General features: G+C 42.8%; 1 protein-coding gene across 1 annotated transcript; it reads left to right on the top strand.

Moving 5' to 3' along the window:
• The first annotated feature begins 1,326 nt into the window (after positions 1 to 1,326).
• PLEKHS1 (pleckstrin homology domain containing S1) lies at positions 1,327 to 16,613 on the top strand. The gene is made up of 12 exons (XM_054690390.1): positions 1,327 to 1,472; positions 3,338 to 3,425; positions 3,536 to 3,639; positions 5,929 to 6,063; positions 7,394 to 7,469; positions 8,273 to 8,392; positions 10,158 to 10,283; positions 12,301 to 12,419; positions 12,897 to 13,082; positions 13,786 to 13,887; positions 15,094 to 15,229; positions 16,425 to 16,613. Exons 1-12 carry the CDS (start codon positions 1,327 to 1,329, stop codon positions 16,611 to 16,613), a joined length of 1,527 nt encoding a protein of 508 aa, XP_054546365.1.
• The last annotated feature ends 3,151 nt before the right edge of the window (positions 16,614 to 19,764 follow it).

The following is a 19,764-nucleotide window of genomic DNA, read 5'->3' as shown; positions in this document are numbered from 1 at the left end:
CATGTGACTTTGGTGCCTTTCCCAGACAGTGGAAGGCCAGATGTGGCTTCCAGAGCACTGGTCCCCATCCACGGAGTGCAGGGGTGAGAGTTGTTGGGCGCTGGCTATGAGCACAGTGTGTTACCAGGCAGGGTCCCGCAGGGAGCCCTGAGTAAGTGCCCTCATTCCCTCTTTTTTTTTTTTGATTATTTATTTATGCATACGAGAACTGGGATACAAGTCAGAGGTGTGGGGGGTGGTGAGAGGATTCACCAGAGATAGAGTGGGAAACAGGACGGGCAGACTGACCAAAGTACACTGCTGAAGGGAGCAGCAGGTGAATCAGGAGAGATCTGCTGCACCATGTGGGTATCCCCCTAGCCAGAGATCAGACTCATGCTGCGGATAGCTTCATAGGTTGCATCTTAACCCCTTGTACCACCCGGGAGGCCCATGCAATTACTCATTTGTGAAACAAGCTACCTCAAAGGACAGTTCTAAGACACCAAAGCAATAATGTATGGAAGCATTGTATAAACTGTAAAGACTTCCTAAATGATTCTTTCATCAAGAAGAAAAAATTTGGCTTTTTAATAAAAAGAGCTGGTGGGAAAGGCACTGCTTTAAAATGTTACCCCACTCAGCAGTCTCCCCTGCAGTGTCTGATGCCTGAGCGTCTTCCCTCACTAGGCAAAATGCCCTACGGGGGTGGGGGGGGGAGCAAATCCCCCATAAGTAGATGCACAGGAGGCTGATGTACTGAAACCCCTGTCCTCACTTCTGCTTCAGGCAGTGAAATCCCTTACATTGGAAAGAACCTTATTGATTTCAGTCCAAGTCTTGGAGGATATTTTTTTTTAATTTTGGAGGTGGGTAAGGTTTTAGGTAGGTTATCTTCCTTTTCCTTGTACAGATTGTTTTTCCTGGGAACACAGAGCTTCCTCGATGACCTGGCACCTTTCCCAGACTTTACAACTTGCACAGAAATTAATGTGCCCTTCCCACAGAGGAGTGCCAAATATGTCATTCTCCAAGCCCCAGAAAGGGCTTATTTGCTGTTTTATTTGTCATTTATGTATTTGTTCAAACCATCCCCTTTGTTTTTATACAGGAATACTTCAATAGAACAAGCTTTTCCCCCATCAGGAAAGGTGTAGTGTAGGGTCCCGGAAGTCCTCACCTATCTTCAAATAGTTCCAGGTGCTCTGACAAATGCAGAAAGTATGTTTATAGAACTTGAGATCTTCACCTTAAGACTTTCTTCTTTGTTACAAATGTCTATGATTGAAGAATTGCTGTGAAGCAAGCTTGTGTTAAGAAGGCTGGGAAAAGGCAGACAGGCGGGGCATGGTCATTCTGGAAGGGCGGGACTCATCCAGCCCATTGGCGGAGTGGATGGTGAAGCGCCCTGTGCCTCCTCGAGTTTTACAAGGCTGTCCTGGCACTGCCCTGTCTGGTGATTCTTTCTACTTTGAGAGTCTCACTAATTCAAGGTAAAAACTGGTCACACACACACATCCCTGGTTTCAAAGAGCTCACCTGCCTTGCAGCCCTTTATCCGACAGGATTTCCCCACAATACTTATCCCAGAACCCGTGTTGGCCACAGCATGGCTGGCAGAGCTGTCCAGGGAGAACGCCTCCTCTCAGATCAGCTTCCATTGTCAACCTCAGTCCCCAGAGTTGCAGCCTTGGCGTGGGCCCCTGAGGTGGTCTTTGCCTTTAGGATTCCCTCTGGAGAAAGCAAGTCCTTGCGTGGACAACGGCTTGTCTTCAGCTCCTGTGGGCCAGAAAGTCTTTCTCAGCTGGGTGGGATCCATAGCTTCCTCTCCCTGTTCTGGTGTGGCTCTGGTGTCTCCCCTCCTTGGTGTGGCTTCCCCCAGGAGCCTCTTGTCACAGTCACTTCCAGAGCAGGAGCAGAGGCAGGTCCCCCAGTCATCCTGGCCAAACAAACCTCCACAGAACTGCAACCAGATGAGCACCAGAGACTTGCATACAACCCACACAGGAAGGTAGTGTGGCCACCATCTGCCTCGGGACAAAGTAGCTAATGGCATCCTCACATTCCCCGTGGTAGCAACCAGCCAGTGGAGCTCGCTGCTGTTTGGGGACTAACGAACATTTAATCCTTCTTTTTGGCAGGTGAGAACAGACGACCATAATGGAATTCAGTCCTCAGAAGAGTCCAGGTAACCAAGGGGCAGACTCTCCAGAGGGAAAAACATTTTATTGACAATGATGAGCAGTTCCCATCATGCTAAGCACAAGATGGTTTCAGTGGTATTAGCTGGCATTCTGGGACGATGATTCCTGGTGTGGAGAATGTAGCAGAGGTTATTGGATTCAGTTCATTGTTTTGTAAGCACTCACTTAACTAGAAATTTGTCATTTTCTGATTTGCATAGACCAAATATTCCATATGTTGCTTGGAGGTAGTGCTAACAACAAACTATGGCCCACACCAGACTAGAAAATATTGTTTTAATGTTATATAAAATTGTTGCTTGGAGAAACTGCCTAAGTTGTTAGGATTTATTATGGGTTTAGCTCAAGATTTATTGCACCTATTATTAGTAAGTCACTATGCCTCACATTGCAGAGAAAAATACCAGTTAATTAGTGAGTCATTGCTCTCAATCAATTTCTACTTTCATTGGCAAGTGAAGATAAATACACGCAAGTAACTATGTTGGGAAGTTAAGATAAGCACACGCCATCAGACAGGAACCTGAAGTAAGGCAAAATTCCATGGAGTCTGAAGAAGAAAAAGTATACAAATAGTTAACGGAATCCAGAGAGGTTTTATGGGGAAGGCTTCTGAGCTGGACCCTAAAGAATATGTAGGGATTTAAAGAAGACTGGAAAAGAGACCATATCTCAATAAAAGAGATGGCATGAGCAAAAAACAATATAGAAAAATCAAAAGCATCTATAATTTCTACACTTAGAGCGAAGCCGTGAATATTTTAGTGTGCTACTTTTGCCAGCTCATTCTCAGCAGTAGGTGGTTTTGGTTTTGTTTGCTCAGCCAAAGGGCAAAGCAGAATTATCTTGTTCCTACGTCTGGTGCTTCAGTGGTAACAGAGACAAATCTTTGTTCACATCTGGAGAGCCAAGGATGTGCTCCAGAAAGAGGTCCAGACAGGTGTCAGCTGAATGAACGCCCCAGCTGGAGGTGAATAAGAATCACAAGCTTGGTCTTTTGGATCCTTTCTTTTCCAGGCCTATTATCAATGTTCTTTCCCATAACTGAATAATTTGAAGACCTTTCCAGAGATAAACAGTGTTTTTCATCTGAAGCAGTTCTTTTGAGAAATTTACAGAGAATAGACTGAGTCCTGTTCACTTTCTTTTATTAGGCAAAAGTTAGCATGTTCTTATAAAAATGAAGTCTGCAAACAAGATTTCTTTGTTAAATCACCACCTCCTCAGCTTTTCTTCTCTGCAGTAAGTATTCACTACCATTTCACCGGCCTCCCACTAGCCTCATGAGCATGTTTGAAATCCTCTCTCATCCTTTGAGATTTAACTGAGAGGCACATGTTTTTGTTTTTCAGGCCTCTTGGAAAAGGAGGTTTTTCATTCTGTCCAAGAGTGGGAGGAGCTATCGTCTTTCCTATTACAAAGACCATCAGCATCGTGGCTCCATTGAAATTGATCGGTGTGTATTCAATGGAGAAAACCTTTATAGCAACAAATACTAATGTTATAGAGCAGCCCCGATATTGAACGGGTTGCCTGGCTGTGGGTCCTCACCCGTGTGCTTAAAAGGGACTTATGAATACTCCACTGCAGGCACACACAAAAGGTTAATAAAAGGTTTATTTACAAGGGAAAAGGAAATAAGGAAAATATACAACTCAGGGAGAAAATAGGGAAATAAAGTCTTTAATGCGTCCTACCCGATCCTACGACTTGGAAACCCAAAGTCACTCTCAGAGCTGGCCAGACGCTGCGAGCTGGCGGAAAGCCAAAATGGGGATCCCCCAAAGCCCACGTGTCTGCCTTTTATATCCACCTGGCTGCTTAACTCCACCCTCAGGTCCCAGCCACCTTCCCTTTGGTGGGGATGGGATTTGGAGTTCCCAGTGTCTTTGGCTTTGGCCTGGGTGGGGGTGGAGTCCACAAAGCCTGTATGGAATTAGCCTTAGGACATCCTTTTCCCCCTAACAATTACCCCCTTTCACTTCTTTTTCCCCCTAACACTAATGTTAGGGGGAAATGATGTCCTGAGTTAATCCCATACAGGCTTTATGGACCCCACCCCCTCTCCAGACTAAAGCCATCAAGACATTGGGAAAGACAAATCCCGTCACCACCAAGGGAGGGTGGCTGGGACCTGAGGGTGGAGTTGGGTAGCCAGGTTGGATATAAAAACCAAACACGTGGGCCTTGGGCTCTCTCTGGCTCGCGATCGCTCGCCTCCTGGCTTCACGGCTCCTGGCTGGCGGCCAACTCTGAGAGCGCCATTTTGGGATTCCTGATCGGTGGATCGGGTAGGACTCATTTAAAACTTTGTCTCCCACTTTTCTCCCAGAGCTGTACATTTCCTCATTTCCCCTTCCCTTATAAATAAACCTTTTACTAACCTTTCACGTGTGCCTGCAGTAGAGCATTGATAGTCCTTTTAAGCGCGCGGGTGAGGACCCACAGTCAGGCACCCCGTTTTGTATCGGGGTTGCTCTACAACACTAACACACCAAATATTAACAAGTTACATACAAATTGAACTTTAAATCATCGACAAAAGAGATAAGGACTTCACACTTAGTGTTTATTGTTAAAAAAAAGCTAAAATAGGACCTCCCTGGTGGCACAGCGGTTGAGCTCCAGGTTACGAAGCTGCCGGCAGCCTCTGCAGTGCCGGTTGGATCCCCGGCCACTGGATGAGGGTCCCTCATGGCTCACAGACCTCTCCTGCTGCCCGCTGCTCCCCTCAGCAGTGTATTTCGTCACTCTGCCTGCTCTGCTCTCCCCTCTGGCTCTGGTGAATTCTCTCACCCTCCCGCGCTTCTGACTGTACCCAGTGCTTGTATAAATAAATAAATAAATCTTTAAAAAAAAAAAAAAGAGAAGAAGCTAAAATAGGGAACATTTTGAGTAAAACATAGTGAAATACTCATTTCATATTGTATAGGATAGTCAATAATTTGTTGTAGGCATTCAGTTATCAAGGACTTTAGCTCATTTAATTTATAGATGAGAGAATAGATGGACTTATCTCATAAAGATAACAGATTAAAAAAAAAAATCTATGTTGGCTTTGTTGGTCTTTAAGAAATGAATTAAAAAAAATTGGAAAACACAATTTGTGAAACCAAGAATCCAACTGAAATAGGAACTATGGATTTAAACTTTAGGCTCAAACAAGATTTTCAATCAATGACAAACCAGATCTAAATTTATTTTCTAAAATGATTGAATAGTCTTCCAAACAAATGAAAGGGAACTGCTAAGAAAAAGAAATCTTTCCCTGTTAAAGAGTCATAGACCTGGAAATATAAAGTAAATAATAAGTTTGCTTCCTTAATAAGCATATCTAAACAAGGTCTGGCAGCCTGCTAGGCTGATTGATCTCCCAGGCCATCCTGGAAGATCTGTATCCTTCCCCTTTTCCTGGGTCAAGAATTTGCATGTTAACTAACCAACTTTATCAATGTAAAGTGGTTGTGTATAAAAGAAACTCTTTGTCTCTAGACCAGGGCTCAGACCTTATGGGACTACCCAGGTCTGAGACCTCATGCATAAGTAATAAAGCTTTTCTGGCCTCACCATTCCTAAAGGACCACTTGTTCTTCCCCTGCATGGGTAAAAGGCTAGAATTTATTTCTGCAACACAATGACCAAGCAGATCCAAATTTCTGTTCAATTGAGTCCTAATATAAAGCATTCACTTTCTTCCTAATTTTATATCTGTCTCTATTTAATACTGCATGTCTGTACCCAACAGAAATTCCACTGCAGAAGTTGGCATAAGAAGTCAGGAAAAATTGGAAGCTGTACAGAAGATGTTTAGTTGCCAGCCTGCAGAGGTGATGTCCATTAGAACCGCTCAGAGGGAATATTTCCTCATTGGCTATGACAGGTGAGCAGTAAGAAGACATGGTGTGCTTCCTTTGTACAAAATGACATACAAACAAGCAAAACCAAAAAAAAAAAAAAAAAAAAAAAACAAACCATTTAAACCAGTATTACCAAGCCCATGAACACCATCTTGGCAGTCTTCATTATTTGCTAAAACACCTTCAAAAGTCACAGTATGGATTTCCTGGGCTGCCATAGCAAAGTATGGCATATGGGGCGACTTAGAAGAGCAGATTGTGTTGCATCACAGTTCTGCAAGCCAGAAGTCCAAAATCAAGGCCAGGCTCCCCCTGAAGGTGCCAAAGAAGTTCTGCTCCAGGCCTCTGTCCTAGCTCTGGTGGTTCCAGGGCTGGTGGCAGACTCAATCCCGTCTTCCCTTGGCATTCTCCCTGTGTGCATGTCTCTGCACCCAAATTTGCCCTTTTAATAAAGGTCCTATCGGATTAAGAATCTACCCTGCTCCAGTATGACTCCATTTTAACTAATTACATTTGCAATAACCCAAGCCCATCTCCAAATAAGGTCACATTCTTTGGTACTGGGAGTTAGACTTTAACATACGAATGGGAAAAGGCCCTCAGCTCAACTCCTAAGGGTCACCATCCCCAGAAGCATCCCACATGAGAGAATCCAAGCATCTGCAGAGCTATGAGTATGGGTATTGTGCATCCCTGAAGGGGTCTCCAGATTGTAAAGTGGTCCTGGTGCTAGCAAAGCTGTCAGGGTATTGTCTTTACACAAGATAATCTGCTTGGCAGGGAGGCTGGCGGCTGGAGGGGGTGGGCGAGGGCACTTTGGAGAGGAGGTAATAAATGTGAAAGCCAAAATATGAGGAGCCTGGATCTGCTTCAGACCAATCCAAAGGCCAAAAGCTTCCTTTTAAATTGTCATGACTGTCAACAGACAAGATTTATATAAATTTGTTCAAACCCACTCTCACCACCACATGCACTCCCTAAAGGGAGGCGCCTCCAGGCAGCCACACAAAAATGGCGCTGACAGGTTAAGGGGCTCACTTGAGGCCACAAAAGAAATCAGTGTCAAAGCCCAAAGTTCCGAGACCTGTGATTACCACTGTTATTTTCTACCTTTCTTCCCCTTTCTCTGTGCCTGCCTCACAGAAGTGGCAGGAGGGTTAATTCCAGTGTGTGGATGTGGAGGTGGTGAGGAGCTAGTGGGTCATTTGAACTACTTAGGGAAAAAAACCTATTTCCCTGCTCCCAGCTCCCACTGCCTGTTCCAACCTTAATAAAAGAATCCCTCTCTGGATCAAAAGGAGTGAGGGTGCTATTGTTACCACATGCCAGCTGAAAGTTTATTCCTGTCAACAGGGAGAAGATTAAAGACTGGGTCTCCCTCATCTCGTCATTTTGCTGGGCTTTAAAAGCAGCACACTGGAATCCAGAGGTGACTGTCTCACTAATAAAATAGCAGGGCACCTGAACACAGCCCTCTGACACAGGGAAACAATGCAAGCTTATTTTTCTTCCTTAGCAACTGGCATTCATACCAGGAATAAATAAGTGAGAAAATGGATGTCTTTGTTATTTTTATGATTAATAATAGGAAAAAATACTTCCGTGTTTTGCAAGAGAGTTAAAATACAGATACTTCAGAGTTTCATTATTGGGTAGGAAGAGTGAAAGTGGCATTTTTTAAATGGTAGCTGAAACTATAGTATTATCCACCATTGTTATTCAAGGTACGGAACAGCTACCTTTTGGTAGCTGAGTGGTTTCTCCACAAGTGCCTTTCATCTCTCATACTCTTGCTAGTAGTTTTAGGTTTTCTATTTATTTCCTAAGGACCTTTGCTAATTTACACAAATCTTAAGACCTTTATAAATGAAATGCCAGTCTCTAGGTATTATTTTGACAAAATTTCTAGTTTGTTCAATGTTTACAACAAACGTATAGTTCAAAGAGAAGAGAACAAGGTAAGTCTACAAGTAGACTGAAGTGATTAGAGCTAACGATTAGCTCATAGGGAGATTGGGTGAAGCTGAGGGCATCTAGAGAGCCAGATGAGAGTCTTGCTGGGGGGGGGGGGGGGAGAGGGAGAGAGAGAGAGAGAGATCAACTCGTGTTTTAGTGAGAATGTTGGTCATGAAAGACAGAAGGCATGGAGCTCAGTGACTACAGTTGCTTCATTCCAGACAATAGATCAACCATGCCTGATTCCAGTCTTCTTTCCTCTTCTTTCCTTATAAGCTGGAGAAACTCTCACTGTATGATAAAATGTGCACTTCAGACCCTAGCGCTCTCCTCAGTCCTCCCAGCACACCAGAAGTTGCCAGCGCCTTCTCACCACGAAATAATCTTCCAGACATGGTAATCAGACTCCCCTCATTCTCTCAGGACATCACGCCTGGGAGTCAGCTAAGCTGCAAAAAGTCTTAGCAATGCACTCGAGATCTTTCTGAAAGTTTATCCCACTCTAAAAATGATTCTTAACTTCAGTCATTGTCTTCTGTTTAATCTGTTCCCCAAACCACGGGTGGGCCTTAGCACTTGCCCTGACTACTTCTACACAAGATTGTTCAGTTTGGATGCTACCTTGCATCATCTATGTATGCTGGGTATAGAGTCCCCCAGGTGAACAAAAGCCAGGTAAGCAGCCTTTTCCTTTCTTTCACAGACAGGACACAGTTCCCTCAGAACAGAGACTTCCAAAATCACACTTGATTTCCTGCCATACCAGTTGACTCCTCAGGCCAAGGCAGGGATCTTAATTTCCTGCTTTTACTCAAATCAGTTTTGTGGGTCCATGACTTCAGACTTCATCTTCATTTCTAGTGAAGTCCATCTAAGGAAGGAAAATACAATACCTTTGCCCTTGAAAGTGAGTGGTAATAGTACTCCCAGCCTTTCAACTCTTAGATTTACAAACCTTCAAACTCTGATGTTATTAATACCTGAGCTGAGTGTTTTTTCTCCTGCCATAGAAATTGTTTTGTCCCTTAGAGATGTAACCACTGAATTTCCCTCTCCCTGGGTGTAACACACACCTAAATATGGCAGAGCCTTTGGTTTTATCCAGTTGGGAACTCTCCAGTGATTTAAAAGGCTTTTGGTAGCATATCAAACAGGCTGGGCCCAGCACCTCATATAGTGTCTGTAGGAGAGATAGCAAGAAGCAGGTCAGGGAAGACTAACTGAGGTCAGTAAATGCCTCTTGCTTTTCACTTATGACACCCCTTTACTCCCCACATGTAAGTTATTGGTTGTCTTGTGTTTGTATACTATGTATTACATTCCAGTGATTATTCAGTAAACTCCAGTTAAGAGTGCATTTGCCTTTGGGTTTTGTTTTTGTCCTGGTTATTGAAATTAAGTGGGAACATTTCTTCATTCATAAAAGCCAAGATCTGCCTCCATGAGCTTGCAGCACAACCTAAGTTCTTCTATTTTTTTTTTTTTTTAAATCACTTTCCTCCAAGGACTTCCTAAAGAATGTTTGGGGTCTTTGCAAAGCACTTTGCTCTAAGGCATTATTCTTGGAGGGGTTAAACTGTATTTTTGATAATTTTCCTGCCATGCAAAGCAACAACTTTAGTAAATTATCTTGTACCTGTTGGTTGACCCTAGAGCACCTTGAAGCCTATAATTCATCCCATCATATGGTCAATGCCTCCCAATTTCATGGTTACAGAAACAATAGAAAAATGTGACCAGAACACAAAAGGGAAATATCGAGCAGGAGGAGGAAAGGTATGGTGCCTGAAAGCTCATGGAGCCAATGCAGTGCCTTGACACTTCATTCTTGGGCTAATTACCTTTTCAAATGACGGGGCAGGGGGGTGTTCCATGACAGAGCTTAACAACTTCAGTACCCCCCATCAGAGGGAACCACTTGTTCTGAGTTCCAGGTCCCAATGGTGGAGAAATGCCTAAAAGATGGGCTTATAGATTTACATCAGTAGTTGCTGAGATTCACGAGGCAAGTTTAAGGTGGTTTGGGGGTTACCTTGAGAGATCGTTTTATCTTCTCAACCCAGTTAACCTATAATGGCTTTTCCAGGAAGCATATGGTTTAATTTCCTATCTCACAAAGAAAAAGCATTAATTTTATCTTCATTACTTTCTTTTTTGGTAGCCTTTATTGAAAGTAACTTCTCCAGGATTCAGACAAGGTGTTCTACCACATGATTTCTCATCGGAGACTACTCAAGATAGAAAAGAAGAAAGTCATTATATTAGTCCTCAAAGTGTTCTTTTAGAGGTAACCACTTCCACTCATTAAACATTCACTTTCTTTACAAATATTTACTGAGCCCTTCCTATGAACTACTTCTGAGACACTAGCTGGACTCATGGGACATGGAGGTGAATCAGACACAGGTGATATGCTCCAAGTGTTGACACTTGAATATGTCTCAACCAAGACAAAAGACAGAAAGGACTCCCAGCTAAAGACAGATGCTTTTGAAATATCTGGAGTGCATGAAGGGCAGGAGGTGGGGAACTGAGTTTCAAGCAGAAGACAAAGATAACATTTAATGGTATTTGAAAGGTAAAATTTGGACTTAGGGGAACTTTCTGCATTTTGGGCAGAAAGCATAATATGAACAAAAGTCTGTGGGTGATGAACTGTGTGATGTGTGTCAGCCAGTTAATCAGTGTGGAAGTTACTACTGAGCGCTTTCTGTATACTGGGCACTGGACTGTGTGCTATCACTTAGGCCTAGCCGCCACCATTGAGGATCTGCCATTGCTGATGCCCTCAGCAATGCCTGCTGATGCCCTCAGGTCTCATTTGTTACCACATGGGATGCTACTCAGAAAGCTCTAGAAGCAACAACAAAAGGACAGATTTTCTCTCTCCATGGAATCAGGGCTTTAGAGACAAAATAGCATTTGATATGTATTTGGTGAATAGTTCATTTTGGCTGTAATCTAAAGTAAATGTCATAGTGGGAAATAAGACAGAAAAGAGCCAGACCATGGCGGGTCTTGAGTGCCATGGTGACTTCATTCTGTAGGCAGCACAGAGACTGTAATGGCTTCCAAGTTGGGAAGTGGCAAAAATTGAATAATCTTCCAGGCACTAGTAGCCCAGTAGCTATATTTAAAGTGGACAGTAGAGAAAAGTAAATGAAAGGAAAACAAATTAGGAGGCTGCAAAATTTCCTAATTGGGATGAGAGAATAAGATGATGACATGTGTTCATACAAAAGAAGTATTCTGGGTTCAAACATGTTCTGGAAACTTCAATTAAAATATCTTACACCAGCTTCTCAGTGCAAAATTCTCAGGGCCTTTACTTAGTATGCAGTGGTGTGTTATTAACAGCCAAGTGGGATTCAACACACACTTCACAAGCTTATTTGACCACAAGACCCTTCTTTCACCAAAATATATTTTCATGCTGGTATTCTCTGGACACAGTGATGGTAACTAGTCTCTTACAATAGTCCAACTAACCAGTCAGGTTGTTTTGGGCCTTTGTTGTAAGTCTGGCATTTGCTAGGTGTTTTATGAGAGGTGAGGTCTAGTGAAGCAGATAAAACCAGGCAAAAGACTAAACATTTAAGCACAACACAGTGTAGCAGAAGCGCAGAGATTGGTGTTGGTGAGTACTCAGCGGAGGCCGTGGGACATCAGCCAGACCTGAACACAACTGCATGAGGCAAAAAAGGGTCACTCCAGCTGGGACGTGGGCACTGCAGAATGACTGTTCGTAGGGGGAGTTGTGGGAGGACTGGCTTGGTTGGAATGAAATGTTCCAATTATGGGTTAACGATTAATTTGTTGGCTAGGCAATAAAAAGTCCTTGGGTTTTTGAGCAACATTGCCCCAAATGACAGTCATAGTTCTAAGCAGCTAGTTGAGAGCCTCCTGAAAGCAGCATTTTTCTAGGACCCTGACAACCCCCTGAAGCAAATTGGACTGCCATGCTGTGGCTGAGCCTTTGACCAGCCTGGTGACATTATTCTAGAGTAGCACTGTTTGAAAAAGAGAGAAAAAAACCAGTTCAAGTCATGAAGTGCTTAGTGATAAAATAGAAAAATAAATAGTTTGCCCAATACAATGCTTGTGTCAGGAGTCCAGGGAATCTAGAAGAAAATGAAAAAGTTATGAGAAGTTTTATGGTTCAACCTCCCAGAAAGAGCATCACTGCCCATCCCATTTGATGGTGAATGTTATTACTTCAGGGCACAGAACTTCACGTAAGGGGTAAAAAAGTACCTGATTTATTGGAAGACTTGATTCCTCATGTTTATTTCTTCTATCTACAGTTGGATAAGATTATTGCTGCCAATGATTCTAGTGATTCCGTTGAATCTGGGATGCCACACAAGGTCACCAAGAGAACTGAGTGGACATACATGTCCATGAAATCTTGGTATGTAAAATTGCCTTATTTTAACAACCTATTGTAGCTGATGCACTGTTAAAGAACAGTTGCTGCCAATTCATTTAAACAGTTGGTATAGAAATACAAAAGTTACCATCAACAAAATTAACACCTTACTCAGTAATCTCAAAAATTGGGGATGGCCTCTCCATCCACAGAAAATCATTAGTGACATTTTGTGTTTCCTGATATTTTCTGTTTTTCATTTATTTCTCACACTATCACTGCTGTCCTCCAAACCATCTTCATATAAAAGGTGATTTTGATTCCAGATCGATTTTTAGAAGGAAATTGTGTTGTATTGGAGTCTAGGTGTGACAGCCTTCCTGACAGCTGGACAAACTTCAAGGCCCACTTAGTGTCCACATGGCCACTGGCTACTTATATCTGGAGCATATAAGTATACATACAATACCACCGTGGAGCATTGTAAATAGATTATACTAAAAGGGTTTGTTTTCACTTCTTATACCCTAGTTTTGCCATGTCCTATGTGCCTGCTGATAGCAAAGGAGAATCCCAGACCCTTCCAGAGACCCAGAATAAGGGGCTTCATCCACAAGAACAAGGCTCAGGAAGTGACTTGTGTCTGTCACCTGCTGGTACCACACGCAACAAGGAGCCCACCTCACTCACTGTTCTGCAATTGACCATATTGCTCAAGTAAAGTTCTAATTTCTAAAACTTTATGGGCCCTGACAGCAAAGTAGCCTTCCTTTTCTGTTGAGAATTCAAATTTTTAAAGAAGTTCCTAAAAATCTCTAAGCCGGCCAAGAATCTGACCAGCTTCCACCTCTCCTGGAGGTGATAGCCAAGGTCAGTGAATAACACAGCAGTCCCCTGGGCTGGAGGTGGCATTTTCAAGTAAACTGTTTTTAATTCTCCCTCGGCTAGTCTTTCAGATCCTGAAACTTGAGGTGCCTCTGATCTGGGCAGTATGTCACCCATCTTTTACCATTGGCATAATTATGGAAGTGCAAGTAGAGCCAAGTTTGGTCAGAGGCTCATAGGGGGATGTTCAGGTTTTAAGTAATGCCAAACATATTTAATGACATTGTCTCAAATTTAACTCTTTTTTGTGTCTTTTATAGAATGGTTTCCAGCAGAGAAATGTACAAATCAAATGCTCATAGCCTGTCCAATTTAGTCCACTTTGACTCCTCCTTGTCTACTATAGAGGTTGGGAGGGGGCGTGAATAAATATTTTCCAGTATCTTAAACTTATCTTCTTCTCCAAACATTGTGGATGGTCTTTAACTGGAAAAATGCCATCTCCAATGTCAGAGGCCACAGCATACTTAGAAAGAACAGTTCAGAGTCAAGGACAGTTGCCTGATATGACTTTTACATACATCTTATCTCATAGTAACATTTCTGATGAAAGCCAAGTGGAGAAATTGAATGTGTTCCTCTCTCCTCCTGACATCACAAATTATCTTGCTCTCACAGCAGCTGCAGGACGGATATGGTAGGTGGGAGATTTGAGGGTTATTGGTTATACACGGGGTTGGAAGATATGAAGAAAACAATAATTAGATCTTGAATCACTGTGTGAGGCAAAACTGACCTAAGAGCTTGAACTGTTGTGTCGCTTTGATTGAGGCAAAGATGAGCATGCCATTGTGTGGAAGAGTCAGATGGGAGGTGGGTGGATTTCAGAGGATCCGAAAGCAACGCGTTTCTGATTTCTCCAAGGTGAAGGAAAGGGAGGAGGAGTCTGTAGGCTTCAAGGAAATCAGTGCCAATTAGTGCACAATGAACAATTGATGGCCAAAGGAAGATAATGAAGTATCAGAGGTCGAAAATAACAAGGCCTTCCAGGCCCAAGACTTCCAGAGGCCAGCTGAAGATCTTCCCATCAGGGATTCAGAGGCAAAAGACTCTGTGGCAGAGAATTTTCTTGAAATGATCCCTAGTTCTTGATTTCTACATTCCTTTAAAGACTTTACAATTCACTTGGATGAGAGATTTGTTTTACAAGGGAAGAAAACCCTCCAATATGAAATAACTGTCACATACCAATTGTCTTATTCGTTCTAGAAGAAGGCCCACACAAAACCAAGCATTATCCAAATTTCTCACAATCTGTAAATCAATACATACTTAATTGAAAGTGTAGATTTTTCTGAGCCCATGCTTGCTCATTCATTTATTCATTCGTTTGTTTGCTTATTAGATATTGTGTAACCATTATGTGCTTAATTTCCATAGATCCTTATTGAGCATCTTCTGTTTACTTAGTCATGGGGTTATGAAAAAAATACTCTTAATGGTGAGATGATATTTTCAGGACCACATAGGCTAGTGAAAAATACTGCCACATAAACATGTGAATTTAAGAGGCATCTTATTTAAATATGCAATAAATGAGGTGCTTGCCCAGTGTAGTAGAAGCCCTGGGGACAGGGGAGGTTGAGTAAGATCATGGGCATGAAAAGCAGGATGACTTGGCAGTGGTAGTTTGATTGGAGCTGGGCTTAGGAGGAAGACTCAGCAGTGATAGAGGAAAGAATATTCTAGAGTTTGTCTACTTTGGATGTGATGCAACATAGCTAAAGAAACTGGTGATGGTAACAGAGAAAGAGACCAGAGGGTACAGTCCCACTGCGACACCATCTGTCCTCCACCCCAGCAAGCAGTCTCACCTCATGTTGATGCTGTGTTCCCATTGCAGTGTGGCTCACTGGAAAGGCCCCCTGCACCTGGGGTGCTTATTTTGTCATGGAGATCACCTTCTGGCTGTGAATGACCTGAAACCCCAGAGCCTGGAGGAGGTCTCCTTGTTTCTCAGCCGGACCATCCAGAAGGAGGTGAGTCCTGCTGGCTGGCCAAGGCAAAGTCAGAGGCAGGACACAACAAGATTAAGGTGGTAGAGTCTGAACAGTACTCGAAGATAAAGGAGACTCATTCCTCAGCCCCCAAGGGTGAACAAAAGAATAAGTGTAGTAATGTTTTACACAATAAGTACAAATAACAGGATGCTATTTTAGAACTCCTTCAAAGTTCTTTCCTAGACCAACAGAGAGCGCACTGGTCGAGGAGAGATAACATCTGTATTTGGAAATGCAAATATGACGTGGTATCACAGAATGAGTTGCAATTGAATCAGACCAGCTCAGGGTTTATATTCTCCTCCTTTAACCAATTTGTGTCTCAGTTTCTCTTCTGTAAAATTAGGAGTGATTATAACACTTGTTGTTGGAGAATTAAATGAGATAATATATGCAGTATGCCTGTAATGATGACTGGCACATATTAGAAACTTAATATGGTTACTATAATTTTTACTTCTACTACTGGGGAATAGTGGATAGGATCCCTCTTTTAATCTTCAGTTTCCTCATCTCAGTGGTCGAGACAGCCAGATCTTCACCAGAGTAATCAGAAGAAACAGAACATGCGTGTGTACTGAATACCTTTTAAAGACCTAGTCGTGGGTCTCCCCATTAGTATGGTCTCCATATTGTTGATGGCTTCCCTGGTCTGTTTTTGTTTGTAATTAGCCCACATGACCTTGGAAAATCACTTTCTTCTCTGGAATTTAGCTTTTTCTTGCTAAAGTAAGAGAGATGGCTTTCAAACTGGGCTTCTTGAACAGGGAGGGAAGTGGGTGGGGACAGTGTATCAGGAGATGGTTAACTCTCCTTGAAGGAAATATCCTTGGCTTAAAATTTGTGAAAACCACTGTATTAGATGATCTCCCAAGCTTCTTTATGATTATGCATATCCAGTCTCTTCTGCATCACACAATCACATTATCAGTTACACACATTGTAACATCCCTGTTATCTAAATGGGGAAGGCCAGTGGGGTGAATGAGTCATCTCATAGAAATTCATCTTCCACCTGATTGTACAAGTCACCCCCTGATTCCTCAGGCCCATATACTGACTGTAGTTTTTCACAGGATTTTTTTTCAAAGCCAGCTTCAAGACTTGTGAAAGAGGACAGATTGAGAACAAACAATCCTAACCATAATCTCAGTCATTCCTTGTTGTGTTTTAGAAAGTAAAACTCACCATTGGCCGAATCCCAAATTCAGAGAAATTCCATGCTACACACTGTGCATGCCAAGGTATAGTACCTTTTCGAGTGGACAAGGCTGAACTGGAGAAAGTCCTGAGGAGGAGAGCAGCCATTAAAAAGGGTCCTCAGAAGCAGAACTACACGCCGGAACCCACTGCAGCCCAGTGAGGATGGCGTGGACTCCAGAACGCCTTGGGACCTCCCTGCTGTGACATGAGGCCAGTCTGCACAGCCCTCTGAAGCTGCATAACTGCTTCATGACAATGGGGTAACCTTCCCTTCTCTGGCTACCGCATCTGGGATATTCAGAAGGCAAGGTGTGACCATGACTAGAGAACACAGTGAAGACACCAAGAAGAATCTCAGACTTTGTCCCAAACACAGACAGAGACTGACTAGGCAGTCATCCAGAACATACTGTGTATTCTGTAAAGTCACGGTCCCCACAATCCCGTCTTTGTTAGGGGACTACAGTTGGAAATACTCATTTCAGGAAAGCAAGATTCCCGAGAGAGAGATGTGTCACATCAGCCTTCCCAAACACCTCCTGCTATGCATCACGCCTGTACCCAGAATGCTGAGACAGAGTGGCCTCTTGGAAGTTGATAATCATCTTGTTTTCTTAAAGACCCCGTGAAAGAGCTGCTTTCCCTGTAAGTAATAAGAGAACTACTGGGGCCTCCCTGGTGGCACAAAATGTTAAGCACCTCACTATGAAACAATCTGAAGCCTCTGTAGCATGAGTTCAATCCCTGGCCGGCCAGGGAGCAACCCACATGGCGCAGTAGACCTCTCCTGTCTCACCTGCTCCTCCCCTCAGCAGTGTGTTTCAGTCTGCCTTTTCTGTTCCCCACTCTGCCTCTGGTGAATCCTCTCACCCTCCACATCTCTGGCCTGTACCCCAGCTCTTATATGCATAAATTAAATCATAAAAAAAAAATAAGAGAATTGCTTCACCCATCTACATTGGAAAGGTCTTTTCTCATTGATGCAGTAACTAATCCTGGAAGGTCAAAAGAAGGAAATCTTTTTTTCATAAATAGAGAAAGAAACAGAGCTACAGAACTGATGAAATTGGGGAATTTTTGAGAAAAGGGGCCTTCAGAAAATACATTTTAAGATTTTGTCATTTTACATGGGAAGAAATCAAGGCCACGAACCAATGGATAATATACTTTCTTTCTGGCTCCTGGTTCCACAGTGGCTTAGTGGCAGAACCAAAAATTTAAACCCAGCTCTGAGGAACAGATGTTCTGATCCCCACTTCATGTTTGGATTTAAATTTGGAAAGACCTTCAGCACTTTGAAGAGACATTCAAATACAGTTTCTTTTCTGTCATCCAGATTGTACAGAAGGTATAAAATTTTTCATTTACATGCCCTGTTTGACCTATTTCTACTTCTAGAAATTTCTTCTATAGAAATACTCACACAAGTACAAAATGGTATCGTAAAACAATGTTCACTGCAGCCTGTTTGTAATAATAATAAAAAGGTCCTCTGAGGATGCTGAATTATGATGACTCCATGTAATTAAGCCTGCAGATGTTACAGGTTCTGGATGCCTGTTATAGATGTTCACAATATAGTAAGAACGAAGGAGCAAATTGCAGAAAAGTAGTTATAATATTGCACAGTTTTTGCAAAAATAAATCACTGGTGTTTGTGTAGTGTGTATACGTATATGAAATCTCCCAGGCCTGTTTAGGGAGAGAAATCCCTACCTCAATGGGCTGTTGTGAGTTTTAGTGCTGCACCCACAGCACCTGGAACAGTGCCTAATACATATGAGCACTCAGTAAATGTTGGTTATGACACTACTGTTCTACCCATGCTTTGTTGTTTTCATAAATCTTGAAGAACACACATCAAATTGTCCATAAGAAATATCTCTGATGAGTATGACCAAAGGTTGGGTATGTGGGGAGAAGCATCTGAATTATTTTTTTTTTACAATGAGCATATGTCAAATTTATAATTTTTTTTAAAGTGTGGAAAATAAATGTATTTTTAAAACTCTCCAAATTAAGAAGCCAAGCCACCTCAGTGAAGAAAAAGCCATCAAGGTGAACAGGCATCAATATGGATGGAATTTGCCCATTTAGCTCAGAAGCCTACATCATACCATTAATAAAAGCTAAACTAAGAGACAAGGACGAGCCACCAGGCCTTTGCCCGCCTCGTTTAGTCCAAAGAGGAGACTGCAGACTAAGGCAGTGAATCATTTGTGTGTCTGGTGAAATGCAGAAACAAGAACACAGAACTCTGGGTTTCCAGTCCACTGTGGGGAATGTGGGACGTCTGTTCCTGGTCCCTTCTTAATCCCAGAATGTTCTTCCTGCAGCATAGTCAGCTGCATGTACTTGTCAGGAGGATCCTACTCTAGGGACTTCTCCCACAAGGGATTATCAGGCAGTGCCCCAACCCCCAGGCACATCCACACCCTGCTAGGTGTATAATGCCATCTCGACCTTTGTCTCTCCAGAGCTGCCCTGGAGGTTCATGCCTGCCTGATTCCAGGTGTATGAGTGTGAGTGAAGGTGGAGGCAGGAACTTCAGAGAGCTTGACCCAGCCATCCCTGCAAGGGATAGCCCTGGTCTGGGCACACTCCTGGAGTAAGGAGGTAATGAGAAAGGATTATAGACTGTTCTTGAGCATCACATCCTGGGCTGAATTTAGTGCAGTCCTTCAGTCTTCCTGGGGAAGAAACCAGAACCTAGATGTGGGGAGAGTTCACCTGGGCTCCCCAGTCCAAGCATCTCCTAGATCCACTGCCTGCCCACCCCCCCAATACCTTTTCTGTTCTTGCATGAGTTTCTAGGAGGACATCTGAAAGGTGTCACCTTTCAGGGCGTGTCAACTTAATGATTGCCTCGGGCCTCCAGAATGCACCTCAGGGAGCATGAAGGACATAGACTATTCAGAAAGAAATCAGAATCACAGCTGGTGAGATATGCAGTGAATGTGCAGGGTCAAACACACACATCTTTACTTGAAGCTGTTGACATGTTAGCATGGATTACAGAAAGGCCTTCATAATTACACAGACAGTGAATAACTTTCATGTCTCGTTGAATTCTTGCTCAGACTCATTGTTATGGGCATTATTTCATCATATTCTTAAATATTTTCTAAATAGAACTGAGATATAGAAGCCTATCTTCCCCTATGCCAGATAAAACTGGGTTGCTTCTGTTTGCAGTCTCTTTTGTATGTGTTTTTTGTTTATAATTTTAGACTGGGAACACAAATGATGCAACTTGTTCTAATGATATACACACCAAGAATGAATCAGCCATGAGCGTGGTCATAGAGGTT

This window comes from Talpa occidentalis, unplaced genomic scaffold (genome assembly GCF_014898055.3).
Source record: "Talpa occidentalis isolate TD23 unplaced genomic scaffold, MPIMG_talOcc4v2.1 talOcc4.8, whole genome shotgun sequence".
NCBI classification, from domain to species: domain Eukaryota; kingdom Metazoa; phylum Chordata; class Mammalia; order Eulipotyphla; family Talpidae; genus Talpa; species Talpa occidentalis.
Note: the sequence above shows the minus strand (reverse complement) of the source record. Positions and strands in the feature narration are given on the sequence as shown.

Excerpts from the sequence above, each read along its gene's own strand:
- PLEKHS1 (XM_054690390.1), top strand. The coding sequence starts at position 1,327 with ATGGTCATTCTGGAAGGGCGGGACTCATCCAGCCCATTGGCGGAGTGG. Across the intron at positions 13,083-13,785 it reads CAATTGACCATATTGCTCAA|TAACATTTCTGATGAAAGCC; the intron begins GTAAAGTTCTAA and ends CTTATCTCATAG. Across the intron at positions 15,230-16,424 it reads GCCGGACCATCCAGAAGGAG|AAAGTAAAACTCACCATTGG; the intron begins GTGAGTCCTGCT and ends GTTGTGTTTTAG.